The sequence below is a fragment of the Rhipicephalus sanguineus genome, chromosome 7, assembly GCF_013339695.2.
Source record: "Rhipicephalus sanguineus isolate Rsan-2018 chromosome 7, BIME_Rsan_1.4, whole genome shotgun sequence".
Classification (NCBI taxonomy): domain Eukaryota; kingdom Metazoa; phylum Arthropoda; class Arachnida; order Ixodida; family Ixodidae; genus Rhipicephalus; species Rhipicephalus sanguineus.
In genome coordinates this window covers 136,239,465-136,262,171 of record NC_051182.1, presented here as the reverse complement: position 1 = coordinate 136,262,171, position 22,707 = coordinate 136,239,465, and the positions used below count along the sequence as shown (strand labels likewise).

Genomic DNA, 22,707 nt, shown 5'->3' with positions numbered 1-22,707 from the left:
ATTTTAGAACTGTGTGATGTACACAATAATTCGGTACATGTGAGTTCGGTACTTGCGTGTTCGACTGTATCCGTTTGCAACGTGGCATCCTCATTTGGAGATGTGACTTACTTTTGCCATTTCTGTGCACTACTGGCAAGGAATAGGCCACAAACACTGAGCTTATGGTAAATTAAGCGGCCTTGTTGTCTAAAGTTCCTTTCTATCCCTTCTGATTAAAATATTTAGCTGCAAACGATCGCTACCGTGAAGGCAGTACTGTGTTCAACGAGACGTTGAGCGTGGGACGTTTCGGCATGAATTTTAAGACATTTTTCTTTTACCTTTTATGGAATGCTCGCTGCCAGCAGATAACTATCGCATGCAATTTGAGTGTGTCGAATTCAGTCTATGAAGAAATATAACATGACTGACTGTAAAATAATCACATTATTAGTTACGTGATAATTACAATTAAAGGGGTCATGAACCACTTTTTCAAGTAATGATCTAATGACCTCAGTATCGGAGTTTACTGCCTCCCGAATCGATTGCCGCAAAAATTTCTCGAATCCGTCAAGAATGAGCGGAGTTACGGGGGTTTGGCGCACGATCTCAGCGCTTTCTCTCTTTTCTCGTGCAGACAAGCGCACTGGAAGCTACATAGGGAGGGATGGCACGGGGGTAAGAAGTTAAGTCAGCGCGCGTCATGAAACGTGATCGCTCTCCCGTTGTGATTTGCGTGCGCAAGTGCGGCTACCGTGTACCGAGGAGTGTGGCACCGGCAAGTGGCGGCACCTCGTGGCAAGAAGCGCATCTGATCCGAACGCCGCTCTCGATTTACGTCGGCTATCGGCCAATGAGGAAGCTATGTCTTTTGCGACGCGGCGATGCAGATCGCGACGTAAACCGGCAGACGCCCCGCCCACCGACGAGAATGAGAACCGGCCTCTGTTTGAAAAGAAGGCGCCTGAGAAAACAGCAACTTCGCGTTCCGCTTGTAGCCTTTACGCGGCGCACACGACTGCAATATTTGGCTGAGCGTTCATAGCCATGTCAGCTTTCCGCAGGGTGTGTTTTTTCAACAAGCCCAAGGGGTGCTTCATGACCCCTTTAAGTGTTCTAATATACACTGTAATTTATTCTAACACTTTCACTTGCTTTAAATTTGGTCTCCAGAACCTTAGCACCAAATTACGTAAATTTCACGCATTTACAGAGAATCGATCATATGCGTGTCGCAAACGGATGTTGCAACTGTCACTATCGATGTTGGATTTCCGACTTCAAGAAGCACACAATGCTTCGACACAGCGAAAGACGCTGCATCACCGCACTTTTCGAAACGGACAAAATGTACGTACCTCCGCTCTGTACGGAACAAATATGGCGCTGGCCAGGTTTCCGGCCACGCCGGAGCACATGTAGATCACCGCCGTGCGCACGGGGCCTGCCAGTTTCTCCAAGTCGCGCATCACAAGCAGCTGCACTATCACAGTTATCGACAGGTGGAAGATCCTGCGCGGAAGAAGGCAAGCAAAAGCAACGCGCGTCAGCGGTTCAGCGTGTTTACGAAAACGCTCGACGTAGTCCAACCTGGCTTAATTTACTGTGCATACACATAGGGTGTGTTCCAATACTCCCCGTAGACATAGACAGCTGAGCGGACAGCGGTCATCTTAGTCCCCAATCCAGTTCTCACGTAGATGACAAAATAGACAGCTTGCAAAAGACAGCATCGAAAACAATTACGATGCAGGCTACACTGCTGTCCAAACAAGATGGCGGTCGACCAGAAGGCTAGAAACTCCCCGAGTAGGTCGCCAGCTCAAAGAGAGAGATTGCCAGGGTTTGTCAAGCACTTAATTTGAGCTACCCTGAAGTTTTTACACATATGAACATGAAAGAAGTTAATAGCGCAGAGATTTCATTAGACATTCTTAGCTTTCTCTCACCTATGCGAGGCAGCATCAAGTCGCGCAAACGGCATCCAGACGCGTTCCATGACTCGAACGAATGGGGTTCAATGCTGTCTTCTAAGCTGTCAATGTAGGCTGTCTACGATGCTGTCTAGAACTGGAACACAGCCGTAGTTACAATCATACCGTCGACCAGAGTTGTCGGGTTCCATCGAGGTAACAAGCAAATAATCATCCCCAAAGGAGCCCGAAATGCATTTTACCAGCAAGGATAAGACAGGGACGAAGAAAAATGCATACAGGGCGATCACTAGTGATCGTCTTGTGTGCATCTTTCTCTGGCCCTGTCTTATTGACTGGTAAAATATATTCAAGTCAAAACTAACTAGCCCAACTTTCAGCTTTAACTGTAAGATCTACTTAAATATTGGCATGTCAAGCTGCTGGTAGTGAGATAATCGCTAACGTGTAGAATTTTCGTGACTTTTTGCTGACATGACACCAACACAGTGACATGACACCAAATTTTTTTCAAATGCAGTTGGACAATCCACCACATGGTGTCACTACCACTTTGATACTGCTGTTCGTGGCTTCGGTAGCCCGGCAAGGTAATCCATAAATGATAAGAAGTTTACGAACAAATTGGTAGAGCTTTCTCTCATTGTATTATTCCCAGAACAAACAGATGTGACATGTTCATGTTATTTCTTGTTCTTGGCGCTTGCCCGTCCATTGCTTTGCTGAGACGAGAAATGGCTTGACGAGAAACTCAGCAGATGATGTACAGCTAACCCATAAAGGATTCTGGTGACATAGACAGAATGGAGCAAAGCGAGTGAAGTGGTAGGCATGGTGCAATGGACTAGAGCGCCTACCCTGCGTGGAGGAACAGCGAAGTCCACAACCGGTAGAACTGGTCAGGCACTTCAGGGTTGACAAATGGAATCATGCCGCAGACGTCATTTAGGCAGGAGACCTGCATGCAGACAACATCGCAAACGTAAAACGTGAGCGAACCTTACCAAAACATACAAAATAGTGTGCACCTATGCGGTAACGTATGCACGAAAACCTAGTCTAAAAGTGTAACGTATTACATAAAAATTGAGTACTGGGGTGTTACATGCGAAAACCTTGATGTGATTATAAGCCACACCGTAATGGAAGAGTCCGGATTAGTTCTGACCACCTGGGGTTCTGATGCACCTAAATCTAAACACACAGGTGTTCTTCCGTAGGAATGTGGCCGCCACGGCCAGGGATTGAATCTGCGTCTTCCAAGCTCAGCAGCGCGATAAGCTTGCCTGATATCAAAGAATTAGCAATGACTGCTGCAAAAATGATCCCCACCCAACAGACAAGTTATTCTACGTTTCTAGAGATGGCATTAAGGTCACTTAAATGCTCGCTCATGCACTAAATCGATGCACTAAATCGCACTGTCATAAACTTTGTCAAAACGTTAGAGAAAGAAATATGACGGTAGCGCGGCCCCCGACCTGTGAGCAGAGGGCAGCCTCCTCGTGGAAGAACCCGCCGACGAAGTCGCAGTAGTCGCGGGTGGTGATGTGGCACTCGCCGTACACACCAATGCAGCAGGGACGGCCGACCACCTCGCACGACATGTGCGCGTCGGGCACCTTGCGGCTGGCGTGTGAGCGGCGGCACACGGGCCACTTGGTGATGTCGTCGGGCCACTCGAACGGGAACACCGACGCCGGCTCCTCGCAGTACCTGTGTCACGTATCACAGTTGAAACGCGACACGACAAACTCTGATATAACGAAATTCTCTCTATAATGAAGTATTTCCACTTTTTATAACTTCATGTCCTTAGAACACCATGTACTCCTGACCTCAACTTAATGGAGCTTGTTTATGCAATCAAGCTGTAGCAACAAGCTCAAGTTCAAACATTTCAGAAATGAACATAATTTCGGCTTTTACATTTTAAAGAAAGTCCACACCACCTTCATCACTAACCAGGCGTGTCTTAATTAATTAAATTATGGTTCTCAAAGAGCCAATACCTGCATATGTTTATGAAGCACGTCACAGAGGGATGCTCTGCATATTAACTTTGATCGCGGGGCTTTGTTTCTTAAACATGTGCCTAAATCTAAGTGTGTGTGCATGTGCCTGCATTTTCTTTCTTATAAATGTTTGTTTGTTAAGTCTAATGGCGCTAAGCAACTAAGGCTATCATGCGCCAAAACACTTAGAAATGTTTGTATGGCAGGTATCATATCCCCACTTTTTTTCAGAATCTTGCCAGGTGCAAGGTATGACATATGATTGATTTTATATTACTAAACATCATGAAGCCATACAGAAACCTTTGCAAATAGTGTGGGAGAGGCAGGTTTTTTTTTTAGTGTTACTAACCTTGGGTCCTGACCGCAGGTTTTTTTTTAGTGTTACTAACCTTGGGTCCTGACCGCAGACCGAGCCTGACAGGCGACGCTGAGTCATGCCCCGGTCCTGACCAACGGCCGACGGGTCGGCAACCCATCTCGGTGGTCCCGGTTGGCTCACATTCCATTTCCTCCACGTTGAGATGACCTCCTAACCAGCCAAGAGGCAAGCACCAGCTCCAAAATGTTATCCAAACGTGCATCGCATCAACTTCACTGGCACCAATGTGCAAAAAAAAAAAAAAACGAGAAAACATTCAGGTGCTCATTGTTTCGCATTGCATAAACTGACTGTGAGGCTACAATGAGTGTTCTTAGAGGCTCACCAAAATCAGCTAAGGATAAATCAATACCTTTAATGTGGTTACTGTTTCGTATTGCATGCACTGATGGCTTGACACAATTCAAGGTCCATTCCTAGAAGTGTTCATGTAACAGTCTAAATGTGAAACCACAAAGCCTTTTAGAGTTTACAGGGAACCAAGATGGCTAACTTTATGTGCTCAGTGCTTGATTAACTTCCTGGACAGAATGCCAAACACAGCTGAACACAAAATGACTACCAGCACTTCTGATAAGTTCACACAGGCAGACAATAGTCAATAAATCTTATGGTTCACTATCAAAGTCAAGCAAGGTCCTGCTAGACATGACCAGCGATGCTTGAACTCAGGTCCAGTTGCATTATACACGGCCAAAGTGGGCCTAGTGATAGCACCCATCAATGGTAATGACAAATGCCATACAGAATTGGCATTGCTGATTAAAAAGCTTACAGGCTAAAAAAGCATGCGCAACGTTATTGAGCCTTATGCTGATTTAAAAGCTTACAGGCCAAAGTATGTGCAACCAGAAGTGTTGCTGGGCCTTACGCTGATTCAAAAGCTTACAGGCTGCACAACCAGAACTGTTGCTGAGTCTTATGCAAAAGCTTACAGGCCAAAGCATGTGCAACCAGAACTGTTGCTGGGCCTTATGCTGATTCAAAAGCTTATAAGCCCAAGCATGTGCAACAAGAACTGTTACTGAGCCTTACACTGATTCAAAAGCTTATAGGCCAAAGCATGTGCAACCAGAACTGTCCGAGTCTTATGCGAAAGCTTACAGGCCAAGGCTTGTGCAACGAGAACTGCTGCTGGGACTTACGCTGATTGGAAAGCTTATAGGCCAGAGCATGTACAACCAGAACTTTTGCTGGGCCTTATGCTGATTCAAAAGCTTACATAACTATTGCTGAACCTTATGCTGATTCAAAAGCTTGCGGACTAAAGCATGTACAACGAGAACTGTTCCTGGGTGTAATGCTGCAGCTTGTGTTTGGTTCACTGCGTTTCAAAGCTTTGTTAGCAAGAGCTGTCATTTTACAGCGAACCATCAGAAGTGCTGAAAGCGACTTAACTCTGCACTTCTTCACAGCCTCTCAACAAGTGAGATCGCGTACACACAACACATAATAAATTCACAAATAGACAGTGGAAAAAAAAGTATTATGATACACCCCTGCTACACAAGCAAAAGAATGGTGTTAAGGATCACAAATATCCTATAACATCACTTTTTGTGCATGTGTGATAGGGGTGTAATGACATACATGTTGACATTAAATGCAAGCGTATCAATCATGCTTCAACACCAAGCACTGAGAGCGTTCATCCAACTTGCAGCACTCTCAGCCAATGCACGTTTGCCGTCGCATTGACAACACAGCACACACGTCTACCTAGCCAAAGAACACATCACACAGAGTTTTCATTCAGCCTGTTGCGCAAGAAGAGTGCTTCATGCTAGCAATACAGAAAAGTCAAACACAAGATCTTCCAAGCAGCTGCTGCGAGCACTGCACGCAAGTGAGTCTCCGTAGCAGTCGTGCGAGGACACGGCACACAAACCGATGCAAACCAAATTGTATGCATTCAAGTCATAGTGTCAGCAAGGCTATCAATCCAATACAGGGAACCAAACAGAAAGGTCAAATAAATGGTCAGTGGTCAGGAACCAAAAGAAAAAAAAAGTAAAACAAACGAGCTGTTTCCTGACAAACATAGGCCCAATGACCCGAATTGCCAAAAAAATCGAGTGAGTATATTCAAGAATACTGAAAATGATAAAATATTGATACCACAAATGCACTGCGAGAAATTATTCTCTAGAAGCGAAGTGACTTCATTTCTGCGGAACAGAACCAACGAACTACCCCGCATCCACTCAACTTGTGCCTTGACAAAGTAAGGTTTACAAATACATGAAAATTGTAAAACTTTGTAAAATGGAAGTGAAAACGCAAAAGCTAGAATGATGCATGAAGCAGGGATACCTCAGCATGCCACCACCTACTGCTTTGTCTTTTTGCACAGAGTCTGAAGAAAAATATTTCTCCCGGTGGATAGCACAGACTGCCCTAAATGCAGGTGAACTACTACTTTGAGAGTTAGAACTTACTGGAGTTAGAGCATAATTAAACTAACTGTTTCAACCTAATTAAACTAACTTAATGGCAGTACATTTTGAGACCCTGATGTCTTTTCCTCAGCACCTTTACCCACTTGGCATGAGTGCCATTGTGCATGGCTGAATGAGCCTCGTTAAGATGTGCTGATGCGTTGAAGCCGTTTCAAGGCCCAGATATTAACAGCTAGGACGTCTGCAGTACTGCAGTTTCCACACATTTTTTAACAGCTAGGACGTTTGCAGTACTGCAGTTTCCACACATTTTTTCATTCTTCAAATAAAGTTCTTTCGGTACAGTCCATGCGATAATGCATCAGTTCATCTCATAGATGTAGCAGAACTCAGAAAATGTTTTAGAAGTGGTCACACGTAGAAATATGACATAGAATCTCCTCTCCTCGTTTCCCGTTACAGTTTCCGAAACCCACACAAGATACAATGTGATTTTGAGAACAACCCCTCTATTTGTTTTTTAACATTTAGGTTGCCTCGAAATGACACTGCAAATAGTGCTTCAGCACATGTAGATATTGTAACGAAGTAACGCTGCGTAAACCAGAACGCACACATCAGCGTAAAGCGAAAAATATCAGCGTTGGCAATTTGTGACGTGGTGTACGTACAGGTTCTTGCTTGGTGGGATCAACACAAAGCAGGTAAAAACGAATAAGTCAGTTGGTGCATTGTGCACAAGCGCCAGTGCAACACCACTACAAGCACGTGCAAGCAGTGTTAAGTACAACAGGCATGCAAATGAAAAGCAGGCAGCTTCAGCAGCATACATCGTGGCAGTCACATTCAAAGCTGTCAACACGAAGGTAGCAACATGAATGAAGGAAGCTCGTAAAGGTGCACAGATGCCGTGTGAAAGCTCACCAGCTAAAGTGAAGCAAAACTGAAGCGAAACTGAAGCTAAATTAAAGCTAAACTGCTAAAAAGAATAAATTTTCAATGCTGTCGTATCGATTGCAGAAACTGTGCGCATCGTGCTGAACGATGGGCCAGATCATAACGACAGCAGTCATCGCTTTATTTTGACTGCACAAAGAATTTGATGCATGATCTTGTACAGGGTTGTCAAAATCTAAAGTGAACATCTCATTAATATTCAAGACCTCATAGAAGGTGGTGTTTAATACGTAATTCGGAAAATTATTATTGCGCTTATCAACACCATAGTTAGACATCATATAACAGACATCTCCCTCGTGAACTAAAATAAGTGTTCCTAGTTTCACCAACTTGAATACTTATGAGGTGTTTGGCTTAGATGACGTCGACACTGTACATGCTCTACAATAGAATGTTCAGTCCTCGAAGCACGCAATTCGTCGAGGCTCACGCGTACGTCCCTTGTTCATAGCGTTAATGTACCTCGACCAATCACATGTGGCGAGAACGAATATAATCCCGTGTATAATCGCGTGTGGCGAGAACGAATATAATATGGAACATGTACAAGTTCGCGCCCCTGCTGTGGAAGTTAGAAATCTGTCTCGAATACTAGACGGGCCTCACGTGGCTTTTGTTACGTTCCTGAAGTTTCTTGCACGTAGCCAAGAAACAGCAGGAGTGCAAACGCATCTGTGCAACCTTTGGAGCGACAGAAGAGAGAGGTCGAACTGTGACAGACCAAAAAGAAAAGGTTTTGCGTACCCCAGCCATAATTCCTCGTGTCTTTATGACCAGCAGCGTGGGAGAGATTGAATGAGCGGGAAGGGTGGGAAGGGTGTCAGCGAGTTTGGCGGGAAAGGGGAGAGGTGAAAAGAGAGAGAGAGAGACAGAAAAAAACAGAGATGCACAGTGAGTCGACACAACACTGAATGCCACGCTACAGAACAGGCTACAACTGTTGGGAAGATTCGCAGCTCCCTTGACAATGTCGGCTTTTTGATTTGAACCTGTCATCCGGTTTTTAAAGATCTCTCAAATAAAGCTCTACAGAACTGCACGTTGTACTGTTCAGTGAAAAATTTTCAACCAGCCACGGCAAACATTTTGTAACGATTCCACACAACATTCTTTTAGCCCTCAGTGAATAATTCACACGCTGGCACGTTGACACGGTTGCTGGTATAGCTATGGCTGCCACTCTTCTTGTGAGTAGCCAATCACGGCAACTAATAACAAAGCAAAATTTATCAACAAACCAGGGCAATCTTCTGAAGTTTTCTACACCGATACTTTTTGCCTTCTCTCAACCGTTCGCACTGCAACTTGTTGACATGATTTCGAGATAGCCATGGTTGTTGACATTCAGACAAAGTAGGCAGAGCTCGCATGGTTGCCAAGATCATCTACAGGGCGCGGAGATCGTCAGCCATGATCAGGCATACGAGCAGCAGTAGATGGGATTGGCTGGCTGGCACAGAGAGTGATAGGAAGAGAATAAAAGGAAAAGGAATCTTTACAAAATGCAGCCACCAAAAATCTTTCAGAATCCTTCGCAACACGTCCATTCCAGCTTGTTTGCCAGACTTCGTCACTTGTAGGGCAGCTATCCGTAGTCAGAGTGTCTAAACGCTATCGGATGGGTGTTCACTTCTAACATCGAATCAAATAAATCCACTGTCAATCAAGCTGAACCAATTTAGAGACAAACGCATCTTATCGGGATGCTCAAACGCGAACTCTGCGAGATAATAGTGAGTTTTAGTACTGCGCACGTAGTGTCCGCAATGACGTTGCATGCCTAACAATGCCGTGTCCTGCATAACGCGCATCAGTGAAAGTTCCGCTCACATGCTCTATGCAAAACACAGCGTTCTTATATAAGCAAAGCCATTAAGGACGCCACATATGCAGTCCTGAAATTCGCTATTGCCTCGGCTACCATCTCCACTGTTCCTCAGAGGAACACCACTTGTCAAGGTGGCTTGACATTTATTTATTGAATGGGTTAGTCACTAGCATGCACCCAAATGCAGCCATACTAAGAATATGCTGGCAGGATTCTTTTCATTTTCTTGACTTACAGATGTATTTAGGTACGACAACGTTCATGAATGTGAACTAAACAGAGTTAAAATCTAATTGAAAAAAAAGGTCACTTTGCAATTAACATTTTTTTAGACTATGAATTGCAAGAGACAGCAAAATGACTGGATTACACCTCACAAAGCAGTCATGCAGTACTTGCTAAACAAAGCCCGCGGTTTCAAAATTCCTCCTTTGATTAGAGTTTGTGTATTCGTTTCCATTAAGGTAACGTAAACATGCCAGCCTACGTGTTCTCACAACAGAACTACGTCTACAGAGCAAACCAGCGCAGAAAAAAAAAAGCGTCATGACTGTGACCTTAACCTTTTGACCTTTCTGTTTGGTGCGCGAGCTACAACTTCTAGAAGAATGTGTTGCTTATGGTACAGGGATTAGTTCACCGAGAAAAGAAGTGAGGGCACCGTGTTAATGGAGAAAAAAGAAACAAAACAAACAGAAAATGCAGATATACCGTATTTACTCGATTGTAACGCGACCACAACTGTAACGCGAGGGGTGACTTTTCACTGCACCCAGGAAGGAAAGATAAAACAAAAACAAAAGAACTGTGTTCATCACTGTACGTATTAGACAACTTGAATTTCGATATTCAATTGTAACGTGAGTGTCGGCTTCAGGAAGCAAAAATCTGAAAAGAAAACTCTCGTTACATTCGAGTAAATACAGTACACCTCGAAGTTTCCCCGTGTGCTAGCAAAATCTTCCTCAGTGAAAAGCTGTAGCATATCTCGATACAGGGATTTAAACTGCTTGCAGAACGGATAAATGGCTTAAGTAGAGGAATAATGATTGTTGGGGTTTTACGTCCCAAGACCACGACACGGTTATGAGGGACGCCATAATCGAGTGCTCCGAAAATTCTGACCACCTCGGGGTGCTTTAACGTGCACCTAAACTTATGTACACGGTGTCCAAGCATTTCTGACTCCATTGAAAATGTCCCACCGTGACGAGCGTTAAATAACTGCAGTACACATCTCCTGTGTTCTGGTGTTCCATAAACTGTAATGTGTTTAACCGACAGACCAAAACAGTCTATTGGTTCTGTTTCATACAGTGAAACACACAAACCGTAACTTCCAGAGAAGCAGCACTCTTTGAACAGGCGGAGCAGGAATCGAACACTCGCTCACACAAGAAAAGCGAAAGCGCCAGGAAGAACGAAGATGGCACGCTGGCACTGAAAGCTGGCAGAGTGTTCGACTCGGCCGCGGCGACAAAAAGCAAGAAAGCACCAGCACGGAGAAAGAGCACGATGGCACACACAAAAAGAAAGTCAAGTCGGCGACTCACCGAGCACTTGTCGCGGGAAGTCTGCACGCAACCTGAGCGGTCGTTGCGGACGCAGCAGGCCGTGTTGCGCTCTTTCCGCCGGTCCTTGGCTATGCTGTCGTGGATCCGACGGTCTCTCCTCATGCACGGCGTGAACTTGGCCCCTAAGTGAACCAGGTCCGCCTGCAAGCCGCCAGCAAACAGATTTTTTTTTATTTGCACGTCACGCGACTGCAAACGACTTCTAGTGGGGCCGCATCCCAAGACAATCACTTTCGCCGAAAGTCTCATTTTGCGTGACGTAGAATCTCGAGCGTCCCGCGACCGAAGTCGCTGGACGCTCAATCGAAAGACTTCAGAGCGCGCATCCTTATGCCTATTCAATGATAACTGAGAATTATCTATATGGATATGTCAGTTTATATAGTAAAGTGCAGCATCATAGTTCATAATTATCACGATATCCTCGTTTATTTCCCCACTGCACGGTTACTTTTCATGCAACTTGATAAAAAGGTGTGTCGTGAGAAATGCACCTTAAGAGTTATATAAGTTATAAGGAAAATGCGTTTTAATTAAATTTAATTAATGAAATTCAGGGGTTTTACGTGCCAAAATCACAATACAATTGTAGGGCATGACGTGGCGGGAGACTCTACATCAATTCTGACCACCTGGGATTCTTAAGCATGGACCAAAATCTAACCGTATGCAGGTGTTTCTGCATTTTCTCCCCTTCAAAATGCGGCCGCCATGGTGGGGACTCGAACCTGCGTCCTTGAGCTAAGCGGCACAACAGCTGAGTTTCTAAGCTACCTCAGCACAAAGCCACAAGATTTCCTTGTGGCTACAAAACGGGTGGTTCTCTATTTTCCCTTTCTTAACCCTTCCGCAACCTTGCCGGTTTCCGCGGAACTGATTTGCATGATTGATGCATGTTTGAACAGCGCATGTAAACAGAAGGGTAGTCTCTCACCGCTCTGGGCCCGATCCAGAAGTTGTCCGGTTCGTAGAAGTCTACCTGCTGTAGCGTTAGCGTTGTCACCATTACCTGCGGAGGAAACAGACCACAGGACTCAGTTGAAGACAACTAGTGACAATTAGAAACGCCACAATTTCTCCGTGAAGCAACAAACAGGATAATTAAAATAATACCCCAGCCACACGGGGCATTTCTGATTGCGATTGAACATGATATAGATTGAATTTACGAATCTTGATTGGCCTCTATCTGGAACTTAGGCTGAGGAGCTATTTGCAATAGAGAAATTTGGTCCTGAACAGGACCAAGAAACGTGGCCCATCGCAACTGAAAGTGGCTTGTGCCAACACCAGTGCAAGGTGAATGAACATCTATCAGGAAGAGAGAATGCACGGTTGTGGACAACTGAAGCACAAAGAAACTAAGCCTAATGAAAATGCAATCGTTTTTGTTTTTGCCAATATACACATCGTCAGTACAATTTTTAGGTTAGCAAGCTTACTGGGAGACTTGGGCAATTATTGGCCACTGCATAATTACCAGCATAACATTTGTAATGTCTAGTTATGGTTTGCGAACACTGATCTGCTTCATAAGGTCTCGTGCGCATTTTGTTTCTCCGAGACTTCAGAGTGCAGTGAAATCTTAAAAAGCAAAAAGCAACAGAAAACGGTTTAGACTGATAACACGTTCATTGAAGTCTCGCATATGTACACTTAAACCTCATAATAACAAAGTCGCATTTGACACGAAAATAACTTTGCTATGTCCTAAAATTCGTTATAAGTGTATATTCTAACCACTGTATCAATTGCCAAGGCTCTTTTTCATTTACTTCGTTATAACCGATAATTCGTTATATCCGTGTTTGTTATATCAAGGTTTCAGTGTATATACATACCTACATACTATATAGGTACGTATGTTGATTCGAATAAACTTCTGCTGTGGGTTAGCGCTTGTCCTTGGTATATCTCGTGGTATATGCTATCAGAGTAAGGCTTTTACGTTACAGTACAGTAGACTATCAATAAATGGAACCTGAAGGGACCAGTAAAATATGTTTCATTTAACAGGGGTTCCGCTTACTGAGAGATGCACAGGGATGCAGAATTCAAGTACAAAACCAATCATGTTAGAGAAAGTTGTTCCATTTAAGCAGCAATTCCGTTTAAGAGATTTCCGTTTACTGAGAGTCTACTGTAATAAACCCTAGCCCAGCAACGCACTTTGTTTGCGCGAGCGCACGCGCGATACGCTTAAAAGGACGCGCAGAGGACGCGTCTTACCAGGCTCGTCCTCTGCGTCTTGTGAAATCCGACGGGGCCAAAGCCGTACACGGCCAGGGAGATGATGGTGATCAGCACCTGGACCGTGGTCACCCAGTAGGTGAAGTACGGCCTGCACGAAAAGAGACGCGAACATCGTGTTGACGCGAGTTCGTTCTTCGACGTGACGAGAAACGCGTACACCACCCTTCGCGACGACGTGTGCAGGTTTCGAAGGACATTCCAACCAGATCGAGAAGGAGTTTTTTTAGATAGTGACTAGCTCCTTCGACCAGGCTGTGGAAAGGGGGTCCAATGGGTACTGTGAAGTTCAATTCCGACTGGTTTCTAGTCATGATCAAAACTGCTCTTTTGCGGTATTCAACAGGAGTGGAGACAGAAGGTAACGAGCTCCTCACGTGAATGAAGAAAGAAAAAAAATTAAGGAGGGAGTGCCACGCAGTACGAGAAGTCAAATAAAGGAAACGATTATCAGTCCAACGCACGATCCCTATGACAGAGCTCATGTTCAGCGCAGGCAAAGATACGGCAGCACACTTGCCCAAACATACTCGGTCAATACGCTTCGTCTTTATGCCGTAAGAAAAAGGAACTTCACGGGGTGTTCACATGCCAAGGCAGGCTGTGTGGCATAACTCCCACTTTATTTTCTTCCTCCGCACGCAATCACACCATAAGCGAGCACATCAGGAAGGGGCATATTACAGCCTGCGGGAAGTGCTGGGTACGGGCGCCCCCATTGCATCAATAAATAATGAAACGATGAAGCGATAATGAAACAAGCTCAACAGCATGCCTCCATGGAAAGCGAGAGAGAAAACCCCACCTGTGGTCCTCGATGTCGTCCAGCTGCTGGCGCACGTCGTGCGTGATGCGGTCGCGCCGGAAGCTCCTCTGCAGCATCCTGCCCACCAGGCCCATCCCGTACTGGCGCCGGTTGGAGTTCTCCAGGCACCAGTCGAGCACCTGGGGCGACAACAGAGACGTTGTACGAACGCGACATCAGCAACGTTGTAAGAACGCAACAGCAGCGACGTTGTAGGAACGCGGCGACGTTTTGATGATGGTGTCGCACAAGGTTTAAAAGGGCCCTGCAACACTTTTCCAAGTAAACGTCCAATGGCTTCATTAAAGGAGCTTGTTGCCTCACGCTTTAAGCGCCTTCTCTCTCCTTTCGTACCAGCAAGCGCACTGAAAGCTACGCAGGTGAGAGAGGGATGACAAAGGGGCAAGAAGATGCATCTCTTCGTCAGCGCACGTCATGGCCTTGAGCACTTTCTGTTCTTTTTCTTCTACAAAGGTGCAGGTTGCTTTCACTGTGATTGCGACTGCGTGCGGGGGCACGTGGCGGCATCTCGCGGTGGCCACGGTAACTATGCAGCTCACGATGCTCAAATCAGCCAATGGCTGTGGATTTTAGGTTTACGGCACGGTCATTTGGGTATATGGCATCATTTGTTCAAGAGAAGAGGGAGCGATTTCTAGCTGACTTTGAGAATTAGTTGTAAATTCCAGGCCGCGTGCTGCGCTGTAATGTTTGGCTCGCCTGTTCTCAGGAGCCTCGACTACCGATCGACGGCGTTTTCTGACCGTGCCGAAAAAGTGTTGCAGGGCCCCTTTAATGATGCAAGCACCAGGTATGGTCAAACAGTGCGAATGAATAACTTTGATGCAGCACGTAGAAGGGACGATCGTGGTTGGCCACACGGATATCTACCCTACCCTTCATGATGGAATCATCCCGGAAACATGCTGGAAACGTGACGACAATGTGATGCGATCATAATGGAAGCATGATAGATGAGTGCGCTCATGATGGACTGTTTTAAGTTCCATACAAGAAAGGCAATGCTGCAGAGGCTATGCAAAAAGTGCAGTCATGGAAATTCAAACGACTTCAAATGTTTTACAGCAAACTTGTTTTTTGATCTCTGATGCCCTCTACAAAAAACTATACTTTGCCTGTTATAGCTCCAACTTTGAAATTCAAGGTTACTCGAAATTGCACAATAGTTGTTCAACCTTGCAATTATAGTATGCGCTATACAACGTTTTAGTCATGAGCACCAGCGGAGTGGAGCGAGGACTTGTTCATTCACAAACAGGTTCAGATTTGCGACGACTTCCATGCAATAATTACATTAACCTTTGCAACATAAAAGCAGGAGACCTAACATTACATCCGGTTAAAGGACGCACACTTATTACCAGTAGCTTTCTCTCATGTGTGACACATGATTTCTCAGTTGCAAATGTGGACAGTGAGCGAAGCCCCTCCAGCTTTCTTAACGTCACCCTCTATATAAGGAACAGCAGCAGAGAACGGGTCATCAGGGCGGCTAACGCACTCATGAGTCGACTCTCTGAGACTCAGATCGAGCCCCTAGCCTGAGTAAGTCCAGCTGTGTGATATTTTGGTGAGTTTGAGTCTGAGTGAGTCCACTTGAGAAAAATTTTAGTGAGTCTGAGTCCGAGCGAGTCCAGTTGATGAAAATATCAGAGAGAGACTGAGTTTTAGAGAGTCCATTTGAGAAAAATTTTAGTGAGTCCGAGTCCGAGTGAGCTTAAGTGCAATGTACATTCCTTGAGCGAGTCCGAGCTCCACTTTTTCCGCCGACCCATGCGGGCCGTACCTTATCACCGATGCGGTTCATGCCGACGGAGAGGCGGCCATCCGTGACGTCCTCGTGCACTGAGGCAGGCCTCTTCCACCTTGTTGACTCCTTCCGCTGGCCCTGCACCGGCGTCACAGTTGTTCGGTGGATCGCCGGATGCGGAGCCGGCTCCAGGGGGGTGCGAGGCGTCGGCCAGACGGGTGCCGCCGCTGCCGCCAGGACCGATGGCGTGGCGCTCGGCGTGTTGTCGAAGAACACGTCGTCCACCAGCACGTCGGAGGCGGCGGGCATCTGCAAGGAGGGTGTGGAAAACTCGTTTAGGCCAAACCTGTTGACAAGTGCTTCGAGTTAAGAGCTTCTACTGTGAAAGGAGAACTAACATTTGGGTAGCATAAGCGACAAAACAAGTGTTGCTGAGTCCTGGCATCATTATCTTCATCAGCCTGACTACGCCCACTTCAGGATAAGGGCATCTCCCACGTTTCGCCAATCGACCCAATCCTGTACTTGCTGCAGCCAAGTTATCCCCGCAAACTTCTTAACCTCATCTGCCCACATGACTTTCTGCCTCCCTCTCACGGGCTTGCGTTCTCTTGGAATCCAGTCTCTTAATGACCAGTGGCTATCTTGCATTCGTGCTACATGCCCTGCCCATGCCCATTTCTTCTTCTTGATATCGACTGAGACTTCCTTAACACCCGTTTGTTCCCTGACCTGTTCTGCACTCTTCTTGACTCTTAAGGTTACACCTACTATTTTTCTTTCCATGGCTTGCTGCAGACTTGGCATACTTGCCACTAACTTTCTTCATAGTGATGGAAACGTCCAAACGGAAAACTGACCATCGCAGTTCCGGAGGCAAGAACTGCGCCGCTGTCGAAATTTACAAGACCTCGTTCTCAACCTGCTAACGAAATAACTGTCTTCATTGAAGGTGTTGCCGTGCAGGCCTTAGTCGATACGGGAGCTGCTGTGTCTGTGTTGAGCGAAGCAATGTGCCGCAAGTTAAAAAAAATTACGATTCCGCTTTCTGGTCTTTCTCTCCGTACGGCAACCGCACATCCCATACAACCTTCCGTGACGTGCACGGCTCGGCTACTCATTCAGGACGTTTTGTATGTCGTCGAATTCGTCGTCTTTCCACACTGCTCGCACGACGTTATATTGGGCTGGGACTTCCTTTCCACACATCATGCCATTGTTGACTGTGCCCGTGCCGAACTAGAATTATCAGCGATCTCCGACATCGATTCTGGCAAGTCATCTTTTCCTCGTGTCGTCGTCGCCGCGGACACGGACATCCCACCTATGTCTTCTGTTCGGGTACCGATCTCCTGCGACTATGCTTTCTCTAGCGCCATGTTCACACCGTCAGAAGCATTCACTTCTCGTAAGAACTTCATTCTCCCCTTTGCTCTTGTCACGATCGAAGACTCCTGCTCAAATATTTATGTCACGAACCTGCTTTCGGTCGCAGCCACAGTATTCCGCGGAGAATGTATAGGGCGTCTTGAGGAGATTGATTCTGTTTGCGCTAGCCAACTGCTCGATCGCACAACAAGCCTCCAGGTCGCCAGCGTTGATCTCGTTACCACGTCCAACACATCTTCCCTAGACGCTTTCCTTCCATCAATTGATTCGGACCTTCCTATTGCTCAACGCACCCAACTCTTGAAGCTTCTCGACCGCTTTCGGACGTCTTTCGACTACAAGCAAACCAGTTTGGGTCGAACGTCTGCCATCGTCCATCATATAGACACCGGCAGCCATGCACCCCTGCGACAGCGTCCATACCGGGTCTCTCACGCTGAACGCCGAGTTATTGATGACCAGGTGACTGATATGCTTAGTCGTGGCGTTATACAGCCGTCCCACAGTCCTTGGGCCTCCCCGGTGGTACTTGTGAAAAAGAAGGACGGTAGCATCCGATTCTGTGTTGATTATAGGCGCCTTAACAAGATCACACGCAAAGATGTCTATCCGCTCCCCAGAATCGATGACGCGCTCGACTGTTTGCAAGGCGCGGAGTTCTTTTCTTCACTGGACCTTCGATCGGGGTACTGGCAGGTACCTATGGATCAAGCTGACCGCCCAAAAACTGCGTTCGTAACTCCTGACGGCTTGTACGAGTTCAACGTGATGCCGTTTGGCCTTTGCAACGCCCCCGCCACCTTCGAGCGTCTTATGGACAACATCCTTCGAGGTCTCAAGTGGAACACGTGCCTTTGTTATCTGGACGACGTCGTAGTTTTAACGCGATAGCGTTAGAGAGCTCGTGTCGCAGAAATTCCGTTGTCGGTGTCGGCACCGTTGGTTGTGAGCGAAAAATCGACCGTGAGCGAAAAATCGAGAAAGCAGCAAATAAAATAAAGAATAAAAATTTCGGTTTCATTGAGGATCGAACCCAGGCCGTTCGCGTGGCAAGCAGGTGTCCTACCACGAAGCCACGAGGTTACTTGCAGCTACTTCGGAAAAAAACACTACATAAATGCTATGTAGTGGAAGGAGTCTCCTTAACGCATTTTGTTCGACAGGTGTCACGACGAAAACGAGCCCATTCGGCGATTTGTAGGCGCATTTGGGAGACCATCAAACTAAGTCGAAAAAGGCCGGGATAGTGCAGCCATCGCCACTAAAAACACACACAAACTTTCAAACAGCTCTAAAGATGGACAACTATGTCCATCTAGCGGAAAACATATCAACAAGCAAACAGCAAACGCTAGATAATGTGCTGCCATCTGTGAGGCATTGTGAGACTCTTCATGACCTCCGAGATGGCGAGCGCGCGGCGTGTATCTTAGAGGCCATGCGACTCTTGCTTTAGATCGAAAACCTGTGCCATACGCGCGCGCGCGCGCGCGCGTGTGTGTGTGTGTGTGTGTGTGTGTGTGTGTGTGTGTGTGTGTGTGTGTGTGTGCGTGCGTGCGTGCGTGCGTGTGTGTGTGTGTGTGTGTGTGTTTGTGTGTGTGCGTGCGTGCACGTGTGTGTAACAAAACACATTAATAAGTATGCACTTAGTGGTTGAAGTGCGCACTAGGGGCCGGATTTCGCTATTGCGTTCAACTCTTAAAGGCGAAGCTTAAGGGTCCTCCAATTTTTTTCAAAGGACTTCGACACCCATCTTCTGCGCCTCGCAAGTGTCCTGGAATGCCTCACACAGGCTGGTCTACAACTCAATATGAAGAAGTGTCACTTCGCCGCCAGGAAGCTCACCATCTTGGGACATGTTGTCAGCAAGGATGGCATTCTACCCGACCCTGCAAAGCTCCGCGCTGTCGCCGAGTTTCCCAAGCCGTCGACCCTGAAAGAACTCCGGAGCTTCATAGGCCTCTGCTCATATTTTCGGCGATTCGTTCGTGATTTCGCATCCATAATGGCCCCTTTAACACGCCTACTTGCTGATAGCCAAGGTGTCATGGCATGGTCTTCCGCTTGCGACGCCGCATTCGCGAAATTACGTCGTCTGCTGACATCGCCACTGATTCTCCGTCACTTTGACCCAGACGCCCCTACCGAAATCCACACGGACGCCAGTGGAGTCGGCCTTGGCGCTATTCTTGCTCAACGCAAGTCTGGCTTCGACGAGTACGTTGTTTCTTACGCAAGTCGCAATCTCACCAGAGCTGAAGAAAATTATTCGGTCACGGAGAAAGAATGTTTAGCCATCGTTTGGGCAATTACAAAATTTATACCTTACGTATATGGCCGCCCATTTGATGTCGTGACTGATCACCACGCCCTCTGCTGGTTATCTTCACTGAAAGATCCATCTGGTCGTCTAGCTCGATGGGCATTACGTCTCCAAGAATACGACATCCGCGTCGTCTACAGGTCAGGCCGTAGACATTCAGATGCCGACGCTCTTTCTCGCTCTCCCCTTCCCCATGACTGTGGCAACGGGTCTGTTTCCAGCTACGATTCTGCGGCCCTTACACACGCTGACATGCCTTTTGAGCAGCGTCAGGATCCTTGGATAGTCTCTTTAATGGAGTTCCTATCTAAGCCCTCACCACGTACCGCCACTCGCTCGCTGCGGCGCACAGCTCGACATTTCACCATCCGCGATGGGCTCCTATACCGCCGCAACTATCTATCTGATGGTCGCTAGTGGTTGTTGGTGATTCCTCGCCACCTCCGTGCCGATATCTGTGCCTCCTTTCACGCGGATCCCCAATGCGGCCACGCTGGTGTAATCAAAACCTATGCACGCCTCCGGCTGCGGTACTACTGGCGTGGCATGTACCGCTTCGTCCACCAATACGTGAGTTCATGCTCCAAGTGTCAGCGCCGGAAGAGCCCCCCACGTATAGTCACTGGACCGCTCCAGCCGTTGCCTTGTCCCTCCCGGCCTTTTGATCGCATCGGAATTGATTTGTACGGCCCCCTTCCGTACACGCCAGACGGGAACCGCTGGGTGATCGTCGCTATCGATCATCTGACACGCTATGCTGAGACTGCCGCGCTGCCAGAGGCCACATCACGTGAAGTCGGCTTATTCATACTTCACCAACTTGTTCTTCGCCACGGCGCGCCTCGCGAGCTACTCAGCGACCGCGGACGCACGTTCCTCTCTGATGCCGTACAAGCCCTCCTCCGTGAATGCAACGTTGTGCACCGGACAACCAGCGCCTACCATCCACAAACCAACGGAATGACTGAGCGCTTTAACCACACACTAGGCGATATGCTGTCCATGTACGTCTCCGCTGACCACACCAACTGGGACCGCATACTACCCTTTGTTACGTACGCTTACAATAGCGCTACTCAGTCTACGACAGGATTTTCTCCCTTCTTTCTTCTTTACGGCCGCGAACCTTCATTTATGGACACCATTCTTCTGTACCGCCCGGACGCTTCAGAGTCCACAACTCTATCTGAAGTCGCCACCTACGCCGAGGAATGCAGGCAGCTCGCACGTTCCTTAATCGCACAAGACCAAGCACGCCAAAAGGACCTCCATGATGCGAACCTGCCTCCCCAGTCATATTCGCCTGGAACATTGGTGTGGCTTCGCGTTCCCTCCTCTGCTCCTGGCCTTTCCACAAAGCTACTGCAGAAGTATGAAGGCCCCTACCGCGTCCTAAGTCAAGCCTCTCCCGTCAACTATGTTGTCGAGCCCGTTCAACCATCCGCAGACCGGCGCTGCCGTGGCCGTGAGATTGTTCACGTCGACCGACTGAAGCCGCATTACGACCCACCAGTCGTCCCTGTTCCTTAAGTCGCCAGCATGGCTCCTTTTCTGCGGGGGAGTGATTTGTAGAATGGATAGGGCGCAAACAGGGGCGCCAGTGAAAGACGAAGACGAGGACGGTTGTTGGTGCTCGTGCTTGCTCCGTTTCGGACTGCTGGTCGCTGAACCTGTGCTATTTATTTATTAAACGCCTCACGGACTCAACGCTAAATGCGTACCATCAATAGTTATACCTCAATACAACAAAGTCCATCTGACATGAAAATAGCTTCGTTAAATCTGTAAACTTGTTATAAATGTCTACTTGTATAACGCACTTCATTTACTTCATTACAAATGATAATTCCTTGCATGCATAGTAATGATATCAAGGCTCAAGTATTATTGACAGACACTGCTGTCTCCAATAGTGTACGCACATGAAGCAACAAACACAGACACTCCATGCCTGGCGTGGTTCCATTCCATGCGTGCTTGAGTACATTGCACATAAAGACCTTATTACATGTAAAGAACGCATAAAGACACTAACCTGGGAGACGCTGCCGAGGCTGCTACCTTCAGGCACGGCTTCGGGGACGTTGACGTCTTCCGCTGAAGGCATGAAACTGCGGCGGAGAGAACCCCGCCTGGCCAGCTGTGCACTTCCCGAAAGCCGCTTCCGCACCTCCTGGTAAACGGAAATTGAGCCGTTTTTGCAAACGTCGTCACAAATCACCACACACCTAGCTAGCGCAGGAACACTGAAATTTGCAGGTATACGGCAGATACGAAGAGCAAGAAACTGTCTTTCTTTAAAGTTTGCTCCGAGCTCACACTTTCTGTTGGACAGTTTTTATTAGGAGATCATTTAATTAACAGTGATTCACCTTCAATATACATATCACGACTTATGGGTGTAGCAGGAAACGAGAGGCAAGAAAGCAGTTGTGCGTACGCTTCAGAGCCATTGCATGAAGTGCTTTGCGCTACCATGAGAGGGCGGTACAAGTACCATCTCATCATTTGCCACCAGTTTTGTCAACTAGGTGTTTGAGTGTTTAACTGTTATGCAATTACGTAGCTAGCGCCTTGAAATCAAGGTGCCAGATGTCGAACGAACTGTGGCGCACCAATGAATCAACCTCTTTCTACCCATCGCAAGTCTGCATCTCTTAAATGAGAGCAGCATTTTGGGCTAGTTGGTGATCCATGACATCAAAGAAATTGCGCGACAAAGACACGGACATAAGACAAGTACAAACACAGCGCAAACTTTCAAATGGATTTATTGTGCCACTATATAAGCAGATCCAGTGGCACAATAAATCCAGTTGAAAGTTTGCGCTGTGTTTGAACTTGTCTTCTGTCCGTGTCTTCATCGCGCAATTTTTTTAATGTTCTGCATCTCTATTTGAGCTGCTGCTTCGCAAAAACAAGTCACTATAAACGAAAGAAAAACAAGTCACTATAAAGGCTTGCTGCACAATTACCATGAATGAGTAAGAACCCAAGCGATTCAGTTTTCAAAAGTATTTGGGATTTATTATTTTAATGTTTTCTGACCTCATTGCTAAGGGTGTTTCACTGCAATTCCCTTCTTCGTCGAT

General features: G+C 46.9%; 1 protein-coding gene across 1 annotated transcript in view; it reads right to left on the bottom strand.

Annotated features, from left to right (window-relative positions):
• Positions 1–22,707, bottom strand: part of LOC119400039 (inactive rhomboid protein 1) — a 48,806-nt gene that overhangs the window by 7,202 nt on the left and 18,897 nt on the right. Inside the window, exons 5-15 of the mRNA XM_037666957.1 lie at positions 21,651–21,788; positions 15,940–16,212; positions 14,133–14,272; positions 13,307–13,418; positions 12,012–12,086; positions 11,057–11,218; positions 8,420–8,440; positions 4,327–4,466; positions 3,401–3,635; positions 2,777–2,877; positions 1,344–1,497 (exon numbers count right to left, since the gene is read on the bottom strand). Coding sequence (XP_037522885.1) covers positions 1,344–1,497; positions 2,777–2,877; positions 3,401–3,635; positions 4,327–4,466; positions 8,420–8,440; positions 11,057–11,218; positions 12,012–12,086; positions 13,307–13,418; positions 14,133–14,272; positions 15,940–16,212; positions 21,651–21,788 — 1,551 coding nt within the window. The remainder of the gene's footprint in view (positions 1–1,343; positions 1,498–2,776; positions 2,878–3,400; positions 3,636–4,326; positions 4,467–8,419; positions 8,441–11,056; positions 11,219–12,011; positions 12,087–13,306; positions 13,419–14,132; positions 14,273–15,939; positions 16,213–21,650; positions 21,789–22,707) is intronic.